We start from the raw sequence: 20,311 nt of genomic DNA, 5'->3' as shown, positions 1-20,311 counted from the left end.
TATATGCATGTATACATTGCAAATGGACACAAAGAAATATACTATAAGAATAACATGTGTTTTAGAGCTTCGTTTAATTAACCAACCAACCAAGAGACTCAAAATCTGAGAAGAACTGTCAAGTTGTGCTACCCTCTCACTGTGTCTCAGATGAAGTCTCTGAGCTCTATCATCTATTTATCTGAATGTGTGTGTGTGTGTGTGATATTGTAGGCTCTTTCTTTAGGAGAGGAAACTGAAGTGACACGCCCAGCTTCAGCTGGGAAGTTACAAAAAAGACCTGCCCATTTCCTGCCAGTAACAGGCGAGCTGAGGTGCAGTGTAGATTAGAGAGAGTGAAAAAAACAGAAGGACAGAGAGGCACAGAAATGAGAGAGAGGCACAGAAGACAGAGGCACTAGAAGCTGATTCTGGGGCGTTTACAGTAATTAAAAAGACATTGAGAAGAGAAGAAAATGGTGAAATAGAAAAGGAAACTTCACTTTAGAGCTACTTTCCTCTGTATGCATTTCCTCTGTGTGTACATTGCTAAATGCGTCGAGACATAACTGTTATCTAATGAGTGACGACAGCAATGTCTGCCCTTCATGATCTTTTGCGATCTCATTTTCTTTTGTAATCTCTTTAATAAACATCTGCCTGTCTGCTCAACCCTGTGGAGTGTGTTTTTGACAACAGATGGTACAGATGGTAACTCTCACTGCCAGAGCTATACAGTGGTGTCATTCTATTAAATCTGTTCTTAAGCAGATGATCATTCTCTGCAGAGCAACTGAGCGAGCTGAAATGTCTGCACCAAGTATGGTTTTAAGACATGTAAACGATGAATTTATATGTCAATGATTTCATGTATAGTTTGATATTAACTAAATCCAAACAACTAATACTGTTGATGCTATATTTTACGGTAAAGAGGTGTCCATAAACGTGTCGCCACAATCTTTTGAATTTACACTGCAATATAGAGTAATGCGAAGTTGATCCTGCGCTTAAGAGGATTGGACCAACTGAAATGGAGCTGAAAAAGGCACAAGTGGGTCATTGAGCTGATGGATGACAATTTCGGGGAATGAACTGAGAGATAAATCAGAAAGAAAAGACAGAGTGAAAATGGAAAAGAAACCAAAGTGTAGAGTTTCAGATCTCCAACAAAATCAAAAGGAAGCATGTCCATTTTTAGCCATAACCATTTAATTTAGGTTCTAATTCAGATTTCTCCTTTGATTAGACATGCTGCTGCTTTGCATTTTAGGGATTAGCCTGTACTGTATATTTCTGCCAAAGACTTTTCTGCTGAGGCCTTTTAAATCAGACATGGGTTTGGCAGCAGCGTTTGCCTACCTTTCTTTCTAGAATGATAAATTGATAAACTGCCACAGCAAAGCAAAGTGAAATATTCATTTTGTGTAGAGAGAAAAGCCATTATGGGGTATATGTAAAGTTAATGATCTTTTCCTGAATTTTTTAACGATTCAAGCAGATTTAAAGCCATCTGTGTTTTCAGGGGCATGCATTTTTTTTCACCCCATCATTGAGTTTATGAGACTGGTTTTGTTTGCTTCTTTACTTGTGGTTAAATTTTGCATTTCCATTTTGCATGAAAAAATTATCAGAGGTGTGGCGTGCCCCACCCTGGAGGAAATTAACCTTTGGAGCCGATTCATACACTGATCTGAATCAAGACATTTTTGGAAGGATTCTTTATCGTTGCAAAAAAACATTGTGCCATATCTTCATGAATATATATTAAACCGAAAGAATAAAAATTGGGAAACACTTTTGGTGAAAGTATTCCAAACTGACCTAGATCCAGATGTTCTTCTGGATCCACGGACTCAATTCATGCATGGTGTCGAATAAATGCAGCCATGGAGAAGGCATGCAGTATTATGGACTGCTATTAGATTTTCACGCACGCGAGGCAGCTTGTATGAACTAAAAAAGACATAACCGGTTAGCTTGTTCATAAGATGCTGTTGTGGTTTCCTGTCTAAGAATCTTTTTGAAGCTGCCTTGATTGCCTGTAAATCAAATTACAGAATTTAAATTAAAAACCTAATTCTCTGAAATGTATAGCACAAGCTTGCTTTGATGGTGTTGTGAAAAAGGGCAGATATGTTCGCAGAATGCCATGTAACAGAATAAAAAGCATGGCCTCACTTTGCTTTTACAGCTTCAGCAGTACAGAAAGAAAAATATGTGACTTCTAGAATCAATCTAGTGGTGAAACGAGTGTTTTTCTAGCTATGAAACGACAAAAAAGGCTGCAGTGAAACATTGTGGCCAGACTAAAGCTGATAGAAGTCGCTTCTCAGTTACGATCAGGTGAATGTACTGACTCAACAGTTTCTCTTCTGTGCTGCTGCACGTCAAGGGTGCCATTGGGTGTGAAGCAGAAACATCAAGTAGGGGAAGTAAAGCTCTACTGAGCACCTTTAAAGGATTGAGAATAGTGTTTGGTTGTCCGCTGTGAGATTGCACCTGACTGCTACCGCTCCGCAGTTTGCAGAGTAAAGTGGGAGCTGAAAATGCAAGCTAGAGTGCTGGCGTCAGGGTTTCACTTCATTCTGACAGGCTTAATGAAGCGCACAGGGAGGGGACGGGACATTCAATGGCTGACAGGCAGGGTGGCCGCATGAAGCGCACACAGAGGAACAGAGGCGGAGAGAGAGAGGACTGCTGATGAAGCAAGTGGGACTGATGAGGGACTGTGGAGGATTGGCAGCTCCAGCATGATCCATGCCCCCGCCATATCTGTCAGTCTTTATAATACATGAATGTGCCATTGTGCAGTTTGGTATTATGACACTGAATAATAGCAGACTGTGGCATTTTACTGTACTTGAATAACTTTTATCTAGAGAGGAAAAACCTATCTTTGTTCATTTGATGGATAAAGCAGCGATTAGACTGCTAAAATCAGAGTTGACCTTCTTGGCTGATGATTCAAATCCCATGCACAAATACCGAATCTGTTGCGGTGCTTACCTGGGAGATGTGGTTGATGGACGATTCCATGCGTCGTAGTTGCGAGGCTTGAATATCCAGCAGCTGCAGCACATTGTTTGCTAAGGCATTGATCTGGTAGGCCACGCTGGCCAGAGACTGAGTGGTGTAGGCTTTGGTCTCCTCCAGGGCCTTCTTCTTGTCTTGAGCCTGGCAGGGAGAGGGAGAAGAACAAACTGATGTAAAAAACAAGTCAGTGGAAATGTGTGTGGGTGGAAGAAATGGAGAATTTGGCAGAAGAAAGTAAGGTGTAAGGTCCATAAAAGCAAGACAAAATGCTGTACTGTAATTGTTCCTCTCCTATCAGTTGTGTGAGCTGCAGAGTGAGAGGGCAGTTTTCTACAGGGAATAGTATTTGACATCCTCTCTTTGCTGTTTTTAAACTGCAAAGCCATGTTACGATCTGAAGGGAAGTGAAGGAGAAAAGTTTGTGATTCTGTGAAGCAAAGGCTTTGTGGACTACTACACAGCCTGAAATTGGGACAATGTCCGAACAACTCCGACGGGCAACATGGGACAGGTGCACAGTGGGATTCGAGCCCAGAAAACAGGAATGCCAGGACATTTCCCAAATCTCCACCCGGCTGTGCAAACCATCTGCTTCTGGATGCCTTTAAATAGCAATGTGACTGAACGGACATATTTATAGTTTGGAAACAAAACGGGAGAATGCGGCCACACATTGAAGCACTCCAACAGCGAACTACCACAGAAAGACTACAACTTACAACTACTACACAATCTACACCTGACTTATAAACAATATATCGTTCTGCTTCTGTAATGTGTACGAAAACAGAAATGTGACACTTAAGATTGCCTCAGGTCATGATCTTCATGATTAAGCTCCACCTGTCCTAGCAGACTACAAGAATGCCAACAAATGTTTTAATCAATTATCATTAATTATTAGATCATGATAATCAATATTTTGATTTGCTGACATTGATATTCTGTCCAACCCCTATTTACAAACTGTGCCTAAAGGGTCACACATTCACTGATGCCACTGTGATGACCTAATGTCCTGCTACCATGCAACAGTTTCACCAAAAGCTGTGTTTTAGATCAGGGTGCCTGCACCTGTTTCCGGACTGCTGATTGGCTAAACTTATCATGATGATAAGCAAATGTTTTTCAAATGTTGAAGTCTCACCTTATAGTTTTTTAAATAAAGAGTTCATAAGCATTCAGGCCAATTCACTGCTGTGTTGTATGCTGTACAGCTACTATATACATCAGTTATCACATGCAAGCTGTTTCCAAACCACCACGTGTTTACGTGTGCTTGGTAGCAAGAGGTTAAACACCTACACCATGACAGCACTTTTGAACATGACCACCAAACCACCTGCTCTGTGACCCACTGCGAGTTTAGCACAGAAACTGGTTTTCATACCTTAGGTTGGGAAAGGCTGACTTACATAACTCACTGGATGACTACTGAAAGACCTCACAGAGCTATTAACACACAACATGTGAAGCAATGCTAGGACAGTGCTTGAATACCTAGTGATTGTTGCATGAGCTTAACACGAGCACAAAGAGGTTTAAAACTAGTACTGCACGGAAACACACACATCTCCCTTATACACATTGTCCACTCTCTTTGGGATTTCGTATTAAGTTTACAAAAGGCTTTTTGTAGAGGCTCTAATTGGAATTCCTTTTTTGGTATGTGGAAGACTCCTATCTAAACAATGCGGTAAAATAAAGCAAATTCAGTGAAATACAATACTGAGACAAGAGTATCCTCAGGAGTTATGAACAAAAAACACTATGAGTCAGAGGGGTGTCGAGTGAGTTGTAGTTTGGGGGGGGGTTGGCAGGGCTAACATTCTTATATTACAGAAGGGTGAAATGAGTAATATGTGTGGTTACGCATACACAAACGATACACTGAAGCAAAACTAAGAACATAAATGTTCAGAACAATTTACACACCAGTGGGTTTGTAAAAAGCAGAACAATTTCACTGCGAGATGCTATTTTAATACACAAAGACCTTAGAAAGTTACTAAAAAAAACTGAGTCCTGCTTTCTTGTCTTCAGTTTGGTGTGTGACACTTTTTCAAACAGCTTCTGATCTAAGAATAAAACTTGTGTCTTTTTCCTGCAGCCTGCCTGGGTAGATTTACATATCATGGCATGCAGTTTGTTTTTTTACATAGCGTCATCATTTCAGGTGACTGTGTGAGTTTATGAACGCAGTTTTAAAAACTGTCCACATGGGATTATGCAGAGCTACTGTATCCAAGCTGATAACGTGGTTTGACAACTTGGGAGCAAAAGGCAGAAGACATTAGCATTTTCCGTGTTTGATTTTTACCCAGCACAATATAAGGATAAGCTACGTTGGCCTACATAATACTCTCAATCCCCTTCATTCCCTGTTGTGTTTGTCAAGTGTGTTTACATGCACGCAGGATCTGAGCTAATGTTTTTAACGTCCCTAAAGAAATCATTATTCGGGAAAAGCCACACACATGCGAGCATTTTCATATTCCAGCCATGATGTAGGAAATAAACCAAGCAGCAGCCCTGGGCTTTCAAACTCAGCAGTGAAAGGGAATCAAACTAGCACACAATCATTTTCAAACATTTTCAAATATATATAGATATATGCTTATGATATTTTTCTGAAATTAAGGCCTGATAAAAATGTGGAACTTATATGACACTTCAAATCTCTTGAGGCACAGAGTTATTCCTTAGTGCCTTTGTCTCATTCACCTACACATAAATGATTCAGTAAATCTTATCTGGGTGACACCAGCTGGCTCCAAAAAAACATCCCTGTTTTTTCTGCAGATGACTCACAAAATATGATTACATGATTTATTGTTGGCTTCATGTAGTGCTGGGATTTTGACAGGAGCAACATTCAGTAGTGCTAAGAACAGACACTGCATTAAAAACAGGTGTGCCACAAAACACTTTGTTCCTCACTGTCCACTACAAATACATATGTTTCATTAATCAAAAATAAATAAAAAGGGATTCCTTTTTTGTTTTGTTTTTAGATGGATGGATGAACAGGGATTTGCATTTTTGATGAGCTCATATGTGAAGTACCTTTATATTCCACAACCTAAATAAATTTGAAACGACACCATGACAATTGGTTTTTCATTTCCTTTAGTTTATCAGTATCAAAAGAATCAATCTGATGTGACAGTCTTTTTGCTATTATTATTTATTGAGTGCTCCAAATTCCTGTTTCACAACATATGACACCTGGTCTGTAAACTAAAGCCTCTAAGCTCCTGCTTCTTAAAGCAGCTAAGTTTGCCACCAGGTGCATGCCATTTCCTCTCAAACCGTCCAACTGATCTGCAGAATAATAGCTTCCTGCATGATCTAGCTCTGAAAGTGTTGCCTCACAACACCGTGTAAGCCCATCAGTAGGAAACGTGCATTCAAGCAGTCTAACCTACATTGCATTTTTGATGACAACCGGGGTAAAGTGATCTGATGTGCTTTTACTGTGGGCTTTCTCGGCAGCACGGTAACGAAGAAATTGCCAAGCTGGAGCGCAGTTTCTGATTCAAAGTGGTCTTCTGTTCACACCAGACCATTGAAGCCACTTTGATGTCAGCTCCCAGTATTCCTCACATTTACTCAATGCACTCTGTGGGAGACTAACAACTGAGGTTTATTGTTAATACCTCATTTAGCCAGATGCCTCAATGCTTTACTGATTTTTTGACTTAATATTTAGTGAATATAAGCACAAAAAAACAAGCTGGCACACCTTTCATTAACCTGCACCATGCATGCAATCACAGGCATTATAAGATCCACACACACATTCTCTGGGGCCACGTTTTGCAGTAGACCGTTATATCAGGATCATTACACATTTATAGACTTGGACGAATTGCATGTAAAGTCTTTAGCACTTGGTTTACTTTGTGATGTATAAACTGGCAAGAAAGCTCACAGATGAGAAATGCCTTTAAATCCAGTGCTTAATGGCTAAAGGGAAGGGCTAAATCGTGAATATGCCACAGTTTTAGTGAGTTTCTAGTGAATAAATGTGTTATAATGTGTCGCTCTGTGACAGTATTACATTTTCAAAAATATACATACAATTGTTAGCTTTTGTATTTTAAACGACCAAAGGGAAGGCTCGAGCCTTTTTTTCGTTTTATAATACTGTTATGCCGTTTTCACGTGCGGTGAGCGTGCGGTTTTAGTCACGTAGGGAGGAAAAAAGAAGGAAAAAAATCGGTTTTGAGATTAGCCTCCTTCACAGGTACCTACCACAGAATGCAGTCAGTGACAACCTACTTAGTCATAACAACGACACACCCTCTAAAAGCCCCCAGCAGCTCTCAGCTCACCGAGGAAACCCTTTAAAAAACAGAAACCAGAGGGATAACGAAACACAGCCATGCCCGACATGGCACCGAGCGGCCGCTTAAACCAGCGTACCGGGAGAAAAGACCACTCGGTGTAGCTAGCGATTTGATAGTCGCTTTCGTTCCGACCAGCATTTCCTGCCCCTGTGGTTTCACTCACTCCCACTACAACACCGCAGACACGACGGTGATAAACCAGTAAATTCACCATATGCAAAGGCGGTTTTTAGGCGTTTCTTACCTGAACATAATTGTTTTCACAGTATTCCGCTACCCGGGACAGGTTCTGGTAGCTTTCCACGAGTGCTCTTTTACCGGCAGGGATTTCCTCCTCTAATAGCATTTGTAGCTCTGCCATCTTACATCCCTTTGCATTTCTCTCCTGCCTGTCCTTTTTCTCAGCGAGGCGAGGCGGTGATGCTGTGCTGTGTTGCTGAGAAAGGGGCTCCCCCGCCTGGCATTGTCGGGCCGCTGGCCTGCGATTCACAACAGCCCGTGACTAATCAGAGTTACGTTATAAGCGGTGAGAGCTGATTGGCTGAGAGGCCGAGGGAGAGGAGCCGTTGCCCAATGGCATTTTACTGCGATGGCATTAGTAATATCGCTTATAAACGCTGATAAAATAATACATCGTTTTATTTAGCGGTATTTTACATGGTATAGCTAATAACACAATGATTGCGAATAGTTGATTTTAGCTTGTATTTAACTACAATATATTAACATATTCTTATATATTATTAATAAGGTTATAAGGTCTCATGTAGACACGTGTCACATCTTTAAATTCTTCTTTCCTCACACACACAAACAGTCAAAGAGAAACAGCGTTAGCTTGAAATTAATATATTTTGTTTATACATCACCATTATCAACCCATTTTGCAACATTAACATCCATCAACCACTAATTTAAAAACAGGCCTATGAAAAATATAGAAATATTTTTATCTGGAGCACATAAAAATAAAAATATATAGCTTAAATTCTACAAGACAGTCTGGGAATAGGCGCTATAAAACTCTAATCTGATGTGTTTACAAAATAACAGAACATGTCTTATTGAATCATCAGCATTGACAATATCCTTTATAGGTTTAGTTTAATTTTAAGAAAAGAGAAAGAGAACTATTTTCTTTTGCTGCCTGGACAAAAAAGAGACCTAGACGCAGATTCCTACATTTCCCACTCACCACTTCGGTTTAAAGCTCCGCTCAGAGAGGTTTGTGGGATTTGAATGCTTAAGCGTTGAGATGTGCACTACTATCTGCAGTTTTTTTTACTGAATAAAACTACATCACCCAGACGTGTTTAAGGCTCAAACGTTGCGTGTTTGGCTCATCCTTGACCGGAGCAGATTGGCTTTTTTGCTGCATATTGCAGACAGACACCGGGCTAATGAAATAATTATCTTACCGGCCAATGTGAACTTGATGGTGAGTGAGCAAATGAACCACAGAAAAATGCATTTCACTCGGAGAATATAGTCTGTTATCGCTGAACGAAAAAAAAACGACGAGGGTAATTTTATAGAACAATTTCATCTCATAATCCCAGATTAGAGAGAAAGCAGCTGGCCTTTTACAAATACAGGACAGGTGCCAGCAAGGTGCAGTGGTGAACAAACTGTGTCACCCCCTCCCTTCAGCTCTTTCTGATTTTTTTTTTTTTCATTAATTGCTTCAATTTCTTGCTCAAGATGTGAGGACTCCTTCATGTCATCCTTCAGTGGACTCGGCATGGCGCAGGAGGAGGACAAGCACAGCCTGGAGGCGAAATTTGCTGCGGCAGTTAAAGTGGTCCGGAGTTTGCCCGAAGAAGGTGATGACTTATTAAAATCTGCTATAGAGCCCGTGTGGGAAAATAAGTAGAAAATGGTTGAACTCGAGTGCTCAATGATCAGCTGTGGAGTGTAAAATCTGTCCTCACTGGGCTTGTTTGTTCACTCTGTGTGATTGACCTACATGTGTTGCACTTAAGAGCTGTCACTCACACTTGGCTGACCCCAAAGCTGCTACAGGGATGAGAGCTGATTAAACGAATCAGACACTTCATGCATCTTTGCCACATTGTGTGTTACTGGTTTACTGCACACAAAGCCTGAGCTTGCCTTTCTGTTGTTTCCTTATTTTTTAGGTACTTTTCAGCCATCTGATGACATGATGCTGATGTTCTACAGTTACCATAAGCAGGCCACTATGGGGCCGTGCAACATTTCCAGACCAACCGGCTTCTGGGACACTCATGGAAAAGCTAAATGGTATATGCATTTCTAATATGGACCCATAATACCCCAACTAGTTTTTAAAAAATGCACAAGAGCCATGAAATTTTACTATCGGGGTCCCTCCCCTGCAGTATGGCCACTGCATGGCTATTTTACTATGGAGCCAAATGCACTTAGTTCTCCCCCGTATATTGTTGCACAAATACAGAAAATACTTCAACTTCACAGCCTCAGTTGATTTTGAACTATGACTTTGTGTTCTCAGGGATGCATGGAGCTCTTTAGGAAATATGACAAAGGAGGAAGCCATGAAGAGTTATATTGAGAACATCCAGCTGGTAAGTCCTTTCAGGCAAAACTGGGGCTGAATAGAAGCAGCACGCAGAATAATAAACACTCGTGGCATCATGCTTTGAATAAATGACTTGGCGTGCTCAGAAAAGCGCGGGCATTTAGTCGAGGGATGTGTTAAACAACTCTTCTCTTGCGAAATGTAAAGTATCTTATTGGCACTGTTGTTTGCCTCAACTTGCATGCATTTGTACCATAATGCTCCCGAATCAAAAGAGCCTTTCTGTTGATTTATCAAATTTGTATGTGTGTTTTCAGATTCTGGAGACTGTGCCAATTTCAGAAGATGTGTCTGACCTGGTACAGATGCTGGGAAATTTCTACACAGAGGTAGAGGGAGAGGAGGCTGAAGAAAATGAGGTGGACAGGAGACCCTTCACCAGGCCCTTTGCACAACATGCGGGTAAAGCAAGCCTGGAAACATGCCTATGGAGTATTCTCAAGTTGTCGTGTTTCTGATCAGTATAGTGTCATGACATGACGGCATTCCATCTCAATTCATCAAATTTTGCAAAATAAATAAATTCAGTCAAATTCCATTATCTAGAAAACTAGTTGAGCTGGATCCTTCACATCTTTAAGGTAAATGTCTGGTTTGGCGGCTCTGTGACTGTGGACTATCAATTAAAGTTCATATAAAGTGATGGATGCTTGCAGTCCCTAAAATGTTTGGCTGTCGGCCTCTGACAGCAGATTTGGAGGCCTGTAGAAACCACCGTTTTGCATATATTAGGCATATATTTAATTTACAGCTTCTCATACACACACTTGATTTTCTTTCAAACAAGAGCTTTCACAGAGATTAAATCTAAATACATTTTCATCCAACTTCAATGTGATATGTACTGAAAGCCAAATAACGAACAAGTTTCTGTTAATGTCATATCGAAAATTTGTGATGGTGCTCTCTCTCATTTTCCCAGTATCGATTTTGAAACACTCATCTATCTGCTAAACATTGTAATGACCCTGTTGCTAAGTGACTGTAAATGTTTTGAGGGGTTTCGTGTGGCTTTTGGTCCACATGTGAAGGCACGTCAAAGGAAATGAAAACACAGTAGCCTGCAGGTGATAGCAGCGCTGCTCAGATGGGGTGATATGGTGATCTGTTTTTTTCTTAATGCATGTCTTACATGTTTTTTATCCCTAGATGAGCTGGTTAAACCTTTTAAGAAGCCAACAATGGAAGGCAAGTCCTTGGTGTTTGCGATGGCTGTAGACGTGATAGAGTTTTTTAGTTTAGTTACGTTGCTTTCATTGCTGTTGCAGCTGAGTGAAAATCGTCTCTGCTTTAAGCTGTATGAGCTGTAAAAAAAAACAAACAATTAGAGCAGATTTTCTTGTGCTTTTTTGTCATGTCTAGTATGTGCTGTGGTAAGGCGTGTTGGTCTGTTGGCTCGCATTGTGGCGTTGTTACAGTGTGCAGACCCTGTGAAGTGATGTCAAGTTTCCTGTGTGGCTTTTCTGTTGTGCAGATTTTTGCTGTGCATCTATATGCAATTTTTTGAATTAATCAAGAGCATTTCCCTCACTGTTCAGGGTATGGGGATCTGTGGGATGATATTCAGAACCTCCACGAAAACGAAAACGACAACAGTGCTCGAGGCTTGAGTGTCAGTAGCGAGGAGAATAGTGGCGTGGAGAGAAATGAGGGAAGTAGTGAATGGAGGAGAAGTGAGGAAGAGGAAAATGGGGATGAAGGACACAATGCGGACCATGAAGACAAGGAGGAGGAAAGAGGTACAGTGTAGTTTGGGTCATGGGCTGACAGAGGTGCTGGTTTGTGTTGTTGTAGAGGCAACATACAGCCAAATAATTGCTTCTCTCCTAACTTTCCTTATGTGTTTGCCTGTTTTAATGAGTTTAGCAGGAAATCAGTGCAGCTATTAAGTCTGCTCTTTGGGATCCCATAAACCCTTATTGCCAAGTATTAGATAAAACCATTAGCTGAGATATTTTGGGAATTTTTCCCCCCTTTTATTTCCAGGAAAAATACAAAAAAAATCATGAAATGTTGAATATTTAAAGGATGCAAGACACACGTGGATGGGATTTTTCCAGTTCCATATTTTTAGTTTTAAACTCAAGACGACTAGGTTATAATAGCTTTGCACGATTCACAGATCTACATCATATTTATTGTGTGCCTCGGTGTAACCCTCAGTCTGAAACCATTATATCTCCCATCCCCTTCACTGTAAGTCAACGTTTTCTGATTGGCTGCCCCTCATAAACACCATGAAGTGAGCGGAGGTTTGTACTGATCATATTAAGACATCTTTGGTGTTAATATGATTACCCACCATTGTCACAGTAGGTATATATGTGGGGCAATCGTGGCTCAAGAGTTGGCAGTTCGTCTTGTAATCGGAAGGTTGCCGGTTTGAGCCCCGGCTCGAACAGTCTCGGTCGTTGTGTCCTTGGGAAAGACACTTCACCTACCGCCTACTGGTGATGGCCAGAGGGGCCGATGGCGCGATGTGGCAGCCTCGCTTCTGACAGTCTGCCCCAGGGCAGCTGTGGCTACAACTGTAGCTTGCCTTCACACTTTGGGGTCCTTAGGGATTAGTAAAGTGCTGTACAAATACAGGCCACCAGCCAGGCCATTCACCAGTGGAATTGTAAAGCGCTTTGAGGGTCCCGAAAAGCGCTATATAAATGCAATCCATTATTATTACATATCACAGAAAATAAGGAAAAACATATAAATAATACACAGCATTTCTATCAGATAAAGAAAAAGTATTTTCATAATTCTTTCCCATAGTCCATGTCTTTGTGTTATGTCAGACTGGAGTCCTGACCCACGGCTGTTAATGGTGGAGGACAAGAGGTGGAGGTTGTCTGACGCTAAAGGCTCCTGCAGCAGTGTGGAGCCCAGTGTGTCCTCCTTCACCAACGGGACCCACAGCTCCCTCAACAGCGATGTGGAGGAGGAAGAGCTGGCATGTACCTTAGAGCCCAGTGTACAGTATAACCCATACATGCATGTTAATGGACATCTGACTGGTAAGATTACATAGAAATGCTAACATTCTGTATTGGATTGCATGCTGGATATGGAAAACCAAAATATCTAATAAGACATCATCTGTAAATTTCTGTCAAATTGTACAGTATAGTTCTCTTTAGCCTGTAATTTAAAAATGTAGGTTTTAGGCACAATTTACAATGCTGGACATGCTCTTCTCTTTCTTTTTTTGTGCCTTAGATCATAACGATGCTATTCTTGAGAAGAACCACCGATCCACTGACTCAGATAATGAAGAGTTCTGTGACTCCATGGAGCACCTAGCCACGGATGAGGTGTGGTGCGAAACATGCTTTCCAAATAAAAATAGGCCATTGCATGAGCTATTCATATTTCGTCCATACAAAGTGTGATGATGCTCTTCATTTTCCTGCTAAGCGGCTGTCCACGTCCAAAGGCCTCTCACGGGGATCAGGAGCTGGCTCGATGAAGCAAAGGGATGTCTGGTTTGAGAGCAACACCACCCTGATAGATGGAGAAGATCATGTCCTCACAGGAGATGTTAAAGAAGGGATTAGTCCAAGAAAACACAACAGCTCCTTGTCAAGAACAGGGGGAGGTGAGATTACTGCAGATGATGCTGAATCCCCGATTTAGCAGTCTCTCACAATGTATTCCCCCGTTTATTCTCCTGAGCATTTAAATAAATGAGATACCCTGCCTACCATTCCATAAAGTCTGCATGTATTCTGGTTCTCCTTCCAGGTTCTCAGTTACCGAGGGCTACCTGCAGCGCTGAGCCATGTGTGAGCGTAAATGCCACCTGCTGCTGTGTGTCACCGAGCAGACTGCATCCTGGCAGTGTTACCAGGGGAAGCATCAATGAGCAAATAGCCACTGCTCTGCTGAGACTGCAGTGCGACATGGCCAATGTGCTGTACAGGCTGCATGCTCTGGAGGAGCTGACCAAGTCACAGGTGAACAACCAGACATGTGGCCACTTGTTTAGGTGCAATTAAGGAACTTTTTGTCACAGTTTTTCTCTTTTTTTAAGTCATAAAAAATTAAATTAAAATCGACAAATTCTAAATTGATTTTATTTTCATTCCCTTCAAGACAATCAGTGATTCCAAGGATGTTTTCTTTAACATTTTTTTTAATTTTCATGTTTTCTTTTCTTTCAGTCAAGATCATCTTTGCCAAGGCGGGGGGACTCTGTAACTGTACCAAGACAGGTGCTCATTAAAAAGCTTTTTTGCTCTCAGCTATGAAGCATGACCTGTTATTATACTCTCCCCGAAGAGTGGTTTGTTTGCCTGTCTGTTTGTTTGTTAGCACTCTAGCATCCATAGTTTTCAGCATATCATGTTCAAATTTTGTGTGACAGTCGATAGCAGTAACAGCTCGAGCTGATTTAATTTTGGTGAAAATCAGGTCAAGCTCAAAGACACAAAATGCAAAAATCAGTAAAAACTTTATATTACCTGCATTGTTTTAATAAATCATCTTCAAACTTCACAACAATATACGAGGCCTTGAGGACATGAGTACCTCGGTTTACTAAACATTTGACCTTAGCCTTCGTTGTTAGTGCCCGTGGTTAAAGTTAACGTTGAATAAAAAAATTCAGTAAACCATAGTGAGTAATATATGATATGAAGGTGAATGGACAGAGCTGTACAGCACTTTTTGTTTTTTTCAATACAGTGCCCTACGACCTCACAATGATGCCAGAAAGTTTCCCACATGTGAATATATCATAATATCTCAAGTTTTCACAGTCCACAGAAATCAAAGATTTCAGCCAATTCTGTGCAAAGATAATAAAATACACCATTTCAAGGTCATAGGTCAAAGGTCAGAGATCAGTGTGTTGTCATAAAAACCTGCTGATGTCACTATGTTGTATTAAAACAGTGTTTTAGCAGTCCTTGTGCTCTCTGAACTGTTTCAAAGTGGAAGTTAGAGGCTTTTTTCAGTTCCACTGGGAAATCAGAGTGCCTTTATCCCTCTTGTTTTTTTATTTCTGATTTTTCTTTTAAGTTCCTGAGACCATCGTGGTGGCCTTGTGACTTCTCCCCACTCACAGTCGTGTTCACCGCACTCTGGCCTCTTATCACCCACTGGCTTGTCCACCTTTACTTACAACGAAAGAGAAGGTGAGAAAAAGTCTCTTGGAGATCATTTGGGTTTGTTGTGAGGGATGACTCTTCTTGTTTTATGACCACAATGAAACACAACTAAAATTCAGTTTCTGCTTTTCTCCTCACAGCAAAATACCGTGAATTGTCTATTACTACTACTGGCAACTATCAACATCGATCAAAGAAGATGAACTGTGGATGAAAACGATGCACTTTTTGGGGGTTTTGTGGCTTTCTAGAGCTAAAATCAGATGCAGAGTGCAATGAGGCATCGGTAGAAATTTAAAAGGCTGTTTTAGATGAACGGATGGTTGGAAACTTGGCGATGTAGTGTAGCGTTTTAACTTGAAGCAGACTTTTGAGGTATTTAAGAAAAGGGTTTGATTTATGCATCACCAGTGCTGGCCCAGTTTCTTTGCTCCAGTTAGTCTGTCATGAGGTGGTGATCTTATATATGACGAGGAGATTTCCAGAACCTTTGCATAACTTGTGAAGTTAATTCACGGTTCATTGTCATGCAATAGCTGTAGACTTCAAGCGATAAAGAGTTTTAGAGATTCTCATTCCCAGTTATTTATTGTACATTTTATATTTTAATTCGTTTTCCCCCTCAAACTAGAGTGTTCCATTACATGTACTGTAATGTAATTACAAGGACATTGGTCTTTTATATGTGTTGTCTTGAATAGATACATATTTTAGGAGAGTTTCTTTTAAAGTCAAAAACACACTTGATGTGAGAAACATTATTATTTTTGTGTCAGACTATTTATTTTATAGCTTTATTGCTATAGTAACCAAAAAACAAAACAAAAAAACAACTGAGAAGAGTGCAGACAGTCCACATATCTATATAAACATTCTTGTTTCTTGCTAGTTTTAAGTAGACAATGAAGAATACTGTTTGGTTTACGTAAGGATAATGCTTACAGTTGTAAAATATGAGCATATGAAGCACATTGCAAATGTAATAAAGACATTCTTAGAACAATCAAATTTTTAATGATGTTGATGCTTATTTGAGAGGCTGTGAGTTTTTTCCAAGAGTGTTTTCTTATTTCTATTTATCAGGGTGAGTAGTTACTAAAATATTTTTGTATTTTTCTGTAGCGGTTAATCCACCAGAATGTGCAAGCTATTTAAAAAAAAATGCTAAAATATATTATTGTTATTATCCACGAATTTTCAAAATTACTTTTTTACAAAAGCTGAAAAAACCCCGTAAAGTGCGTTTACTTTTATGCGTATTACTATTATGTCTTTTGTTTTGTTTTTACAGTTATATGCTTTCATTCCGGAACAGATAAATCAGTTTTAGTGGTTGAAAGTTATGCTTGATTCATTTCCATCTCAAGATTGGGCAAAACAATGTGGACATTTCTTTAAAAATAAATAAACAGGTACTTTAGCGTGACCACAAAAGGGAGTCAAATTTCGACCGGGATACAAAATTTGTCACAACATGGTGGAGGTCATATCCGGGTTATTTTCCGCTGTCACTTCTTGCCGCAAACACGGACCTTTAACTCTCAGGGACAGTCATATAACTTGCATATAGCTTAACTGGGGTCTTGCACAGGTGACAATTAAATATGTTTTCCTTGTCAACGACGGTCCAGCCTCAGGTAAGAAAGCAGGATAAGTTAGCTCAAGCTAATAGTAGCGCTCTTGTTCTTTTGGTTCACTTGAACGTGCTAGTAAGCTAGCTTAACCTTAGCATGTTTGTATGACTCCCCCTGCTGTCTTTCGTTGTAGTTTATTTTGAACTGTGCATTTACATCTGTGGACAAGTTGCCACACCAGTTATCTGCTGTTTTCCCGTAGTTAAAGTAAAATAAGCAACGTGGGTCGTTGAGAGAAGTTTTGGCTAGCGCGTTAATGATAGTTTCCCAGTCTCCGTTGTGTCCTTAGTTGTGTGTCAAATAGTAAACTGCGTCATTGAGCGATGTGTCATTAATTAATCTGTCAATCGCCTATATGTAGCTATGTTTATGTTTGTTTATGCTATCCAACTTTGCAACACCGGCTAGCTAACGTAATCTGTCTACATCGTCACCAGTCTCAATATGAGCAGCCTTCAGCTTGTAAGTGTATCTTTTGATATTCACAACGTGCTAGTCATTCACCAACTGATTGCAATGATCACAGGTGACTGTACCCCTGAGTCACCTCATCAACGTCCTCCACTCTCTGAAAAGCTCAGTGGGGAGCAGCAGCAGTGCCTCCTGCAAATCAAGAAAACATAAGGAGCGTGCTGCAGACCCAGAACTACACTGTGCCGAGGTACTCGCTGTACAAGTGCATGTCCTGACACTTGCTTTAATGTTCTGAGCAATAACGAAAACATTGCATGCTCAATGTTATTAAAAAAAAGCTATGTACTTTGTTTGTTTACAGTCTGTGTGGAATTTACGGGAGCTGGGTTTATCAGATCTGGGAACGCAGCAGCTGGATGAGCTGGTGACTCGTGTGTTGCCACACTTGAGCCCACAGGAAGCACCACTTGCATTTGGTGGTCAGACGGCCTGGAGGACCTCGCATCTCTCCACACATTCCTTTTTCCACAATAAGCATGGTGAGGAAGATGTATCTCAATATATCTCTTATCTCACATCAGATTGATTAGTGTAGCTACTAAATGATTGTCACACAGGCCGACAAACCAGTTAGCAACCCTATTGCAATTTCAGGTTGCGAGGGAAAAATGTACTTTCCCCTGGTGAAATTGGTTGCATCAGAAACCTTCATGCTTGGGTTTCTAGCAGATTGGTGCCATCACTTTTAGTTCATCTTCCAGGCAAACTTTGAGCAACTGTGCAGCCTGTTAGTGACTGAAGCAATCAAAAGAACCTTTTTCGTGCAGCACCATATATGTCTTTGCAACCAATTTCCCGCCCATCAATCTTCAGCAACCACTTGCCAGCCAAACATGGAATGCATTTTTTCCCCCTTGCTTAAAGGAAGCGAGCCTCTGTGGTTACAGGTTTCTCACTGACTGGTCTCTAAGCCTGGTGACTGCCAGCAACCACTTGCAACATTTTGATGAATGCACACTTTTCTCTTATGACCAGTAGTTGCCAAATGACTGCCAGCTGGTCTCTAAGCTTGTGTGACTGAGGCCTTAATGAGACAGTAAGGCATCTGCTGCCAGTTTGCCCTGCAGTTACCTCATGATTTAAACGACACTTATACTTTGTTCTCTCTCCCCAGGCTTCTCATGGAGTCGCGTGCTGACACCGGTGTTTTCAAGGCTGCACCCTTCACCACTTCAGTCTGTCTTTACAGATCTCCAGTACCGGCCAGGTAACCATGGATTACAAAGTAGTTCAATAATTTTATGAAAGACTCTAACTTCATATTGAGTTACAACAAATAAATGATCTGAGTTGGTTTGTATGTTTATGTGAAAGCAAGACAGGCTGACATTACTGACAGGGTCATTGCAAGCATATCTTACATTTGCATTGTACTTATAGCTGTAACAACATATACATTTACACTCACTGACCAATTTATTAGCTACACTTGTGAAACGTCTATACAAGCTCTCCTGCTGGAACTTTTTAAACGTTTATTTGAAATTGTTATAAAGGCATTAATTCTAAGTGATGTTTATGGCTGAGCTCAGATCTATAAGTATTTCCTGTATTTTGTTCATCCCATTGACATAACTGATAAGAGCTATTTTACTGGACTCTGTTTTTGATAAACTTGCTGATGACTTTACTATGTTTATGTCTGTGTGATTTATTTCAGCGTTGGTTCAGACCAGAGGTTTTAAAACTTTAAGGAGCAAAACAAGACGACTGCAGTCAGCTTTCAAACGGCCTGCCGACTCTGAAGGGTTCACGCCATCTTTTATGAAGGTACATGTTTATTCACAAGGTTGGCATGCATTGCCAAATCCTTATGTTATGGATGTGTATAACATTTTTAATACTTTCTGTCATCAATGTGCATGATAAAATGCAGCAGCAAGTATGAAAAACAGCCTGCCTTTTACAGTCACAAAACTTGAGGAATGTGTGACAGCTTATATCTGTTTAGTCTGTGACACCTGCAGACTTGTAATTTAACTTGATGACCAAAGAAATATTTTTTTACATATATAAATATATATATATTAGAAAGAGGTTTGCTGATCTTGTCCCTGTAGTTGTAAAACCTGTGGTTCTTGCAAGAGTAACAGTGATGCAGGCTTTTAGATTGCAGTACTGACCAGACTTGCTTTGGACTGCAGGGGTTTCTCACACGTGACAAGGGGATAGAAGTTGAAAGTCTAGACAGCATGGTGAAGAACATACCTGATGGACAGCAGGATGCGTTCAAGAGGGGCTTCGCTGACGGTTTCCTGAAAGCTCAAGCCCTGACACAGCAAACTCAAGGCAAGTTTCAGTACAAACACACCTAGACTCAGTATCATTATACAGAATTAAACTGTGCTGATGTTCTTGTTTGACCATCAGACTCACCTAGGAGGACTCGTCTAATCCTGCTGGTGCTGCTTCTCGTTGGGCTGTATAGCATCTCGAAGACACCCTTCATATCGGGTAAAGGCCCCCTTTCCCTCCAAACACTGGATCTTAGTTTCAAAATAATTTGCCTCCAAAGTACTAATATTTTAATAATCAGTTAAAATATTAACAGTAGAGCTAAACACTTGCAAGCTAAGTAAGCTTGTTCCAACTAAACCATTTGCAGTGGTGCTGCTGTGTGATGTGGCTAACATGTAATGTGTTTGTCTGTGTGAGTTGATTAACCATGACATGCCGCATGATTTCGAACTTTAATCTAATCATTTTGGACAGTGCGGTTCCGAACCACATCAGGCCTGGACTCAGCTTTGGACCCTGCGCAGTTGAAAAATGTGACATTTGAGCAAGTGAAAGGGGTCGAAGAAGCTAAGAATGAGCTGCAGGAAGTGGTGGAGTTCCTTAAAAACCCACAAAAGTTCACAGCTTTGGGAGGAAAGCTGCCTAAAGGTAGGTTATTTTTCACAGTGGCACATTCACAGTGACCTCTGGCATTACTCTTTCAAAACTCATTTTCTCCTCTCTCTTTAATTTAGGAGTTTTACTTGTGGGCCCTCCAGGGACTGGAAAGACCCTGCTGGCCAGAGCAGTGGCAGGAGAGGCAGACGTACCGTTTTATTATGCCTCCGGCTCAGAGTTTGACGAAATGTTCGTTGGAGTGGGAGCGAGTCGCATCAGGAATCTCTTCAGTGGGTTTATAAAAAAAAAAAAAAAAAA

General features: G+C 40.7%; 3 protein-coding genes across 9 annotated transcripts in view; 2 read left to right on the top strand and 1 right to left on the bottom strand.

Moving 5' to 3' along the window:
• The window catches only part of LOC102192916 (abl interactor 1-like), a 22,612-nt gene extending 14,742 nt beyond the window's left edge, over nucleotides 1–7,870 (bottom strand). For all 4 annotated transcript variants that reach the window (XM_005741972.2, XM_005741976.2, XM_005741973.2 and 1 more), the window contains exons 1-2: nucleotides 7,612–7,870; nucleotides 2,989–3,156 (exon numbers count right to left, since the gene is read on the bottom strand). In XM_005741972.2, coding sequence (XP_005742029.1) covers nucleotides 2,989–3,156; nucleotides 7,612–7,728 — 285 coding nt within the window. In that variant the 5' untranslated portion in view covers nucleotides 7,729–7,870. The remainder of the gene's footprint in view (nucleotides 1–2,988; nucleotides 3,157–7,611) is intronic.
• An 822-nt stretch (nucleotides 7,871–8,692) lies between these two features.
• Nucleotides 8,693–16,049, top strand: LOC102206600 (acyl-CoA-binding domain-containing protein 5-like). Of its 4 annotated transcripts, none has more exons than XM_005742026.2 (14): nucleotides 8,693–8,805; nucleotides 9,099–9,190; nucleotides 9,506–9,629; nucleotides 9,862–9,934; nucleotides 10,206–10,350; nucleotides 11,098–11,136; nucleotides 11,487–11,687; nucleotides 12,738–12,956; nucleotides 13,159–13,253; nucleotides 13,357–13,537; nucleotides 13,684–13,895; nucleotides 14,103–14,153; nucleotides 14,962–15,077; nucleotides 15,191–16,049. In XM_005742026.2, the coding sequence occupies exons 2-14, from the start codon at nucleotides 9,109–9,111 to the stop codon at nucleotides 15,201–15,203; spliced, it is 1,551 nt and encodes a 516-aa protein (XP_005742083.2). In that variant the 5' UTR covers nucleotides 8,693–8,805; nucleotides 9,099–9,108; the 3' UTR covers nucleotides 15,204–16,049. The 4 variants fall into 4 exon arrangements, with proteins under 4 accessions (XP_005742083.2, XP_013768565.1, XP_013768566.1 ...); XM_013913111.1 differs by having other exon boundaries at nucleotides 9,069–9,190; XM_013913112.1 differs by having other exon boundaries at nucleotides 8,693–9,190.
• A 451-nt stretch (nucleotides 16,050–16,500) lies between these two features.
• yme1l1b (YME1-like 1b) overlaps nucleotides 16,501–20,311 on the top strand; it is a 7,583-nt gene continuing 3,772 nt past the window's right edge. Inside the window, exons 1-9 of the mRNA XM_005741969.1 lie at nucleotides 16,501–16,687; nucleotides 17,211–17,345; nucleotides 17,460–17,637; nucleotides 18,273–18,365; nucleotides 18,819–18,928; nucleotides 19,303–19,447; nucleotides 19,529–19,612; nucleotides 19,871–20,044; nucleotides 20,131–20,283. Of these exons, the coding sequence (XP_005742026.1) occupies nucleotides 16,655–16,687; nucleotides 17,211–17,345; nucleotides 17,460–17,637; nucleotides 18,273–18,365; nucleotides 18,819–18,928; nucleotides 19,303–19,447; nucleotides 19,529–19,612; nucleotides 19,871–20,044; nucleotides 20,131–20,283 (1,105 nt within the window). The 5' untranslated portion in view covers nucleotides 16,501–16,654. The remainder of the gene's footprint in view (nucleotides 16,688–17,210; nucleotides 17,346–17,459; nucleotides 17,638–18,272; nucleotides 18,366–18,818; nucleotides 18,929–19,302; nucleotides 19,448–19,528; nucleotides 19,613–19,870; nucleotides 20,045–20,130; nucleotides 20,284–20,311) is intronic.

Source organism: Pundamilia nyererei, unplaced genomic scaffold (genome assembly GCF_000239375.1).
Source record: "Pundamilia nyererei isolate P.nyererei 1_Seehausen unplaced genomic scaffold, PunNye1.0 scaffold00115, whole genome shotgun sequence".
NCBI lineage: Eukaryota > Metazoa > Chordata > Actinopteri > Cichliformes > Cichlidae > Pundamilia > Pundamilia nyererei.
The sequence above is the reverse complement of the archived record's forward strand: the minus strand, read 5'-3'. Positions and strand labels throughout refer to the sequence as shown.

Coding starts and splice junctions, on each gene's coding strand:
- LOC102206600 (XM_013913111.1), top strand. CDS start 9,085: ATGTCATCCTTCAGTGGACTCGGCATGGCGCAGGAGGAGGACAAGCAC. Junction 11,137..11,486: donor TAAGAAGCCAACAATGGAAG/GCAAGTCCTTGG, acceptor CTCACTGTTCAG/GGTATGGGGATCTGTGGGAT. Junction 11,688..12,737: donor AGACAAGGAGGAGGAAAGAG/GTACAGTGTAGT, acceptor GTGTTATGTCAG/ACTGGAGTCCTGACCCACGG.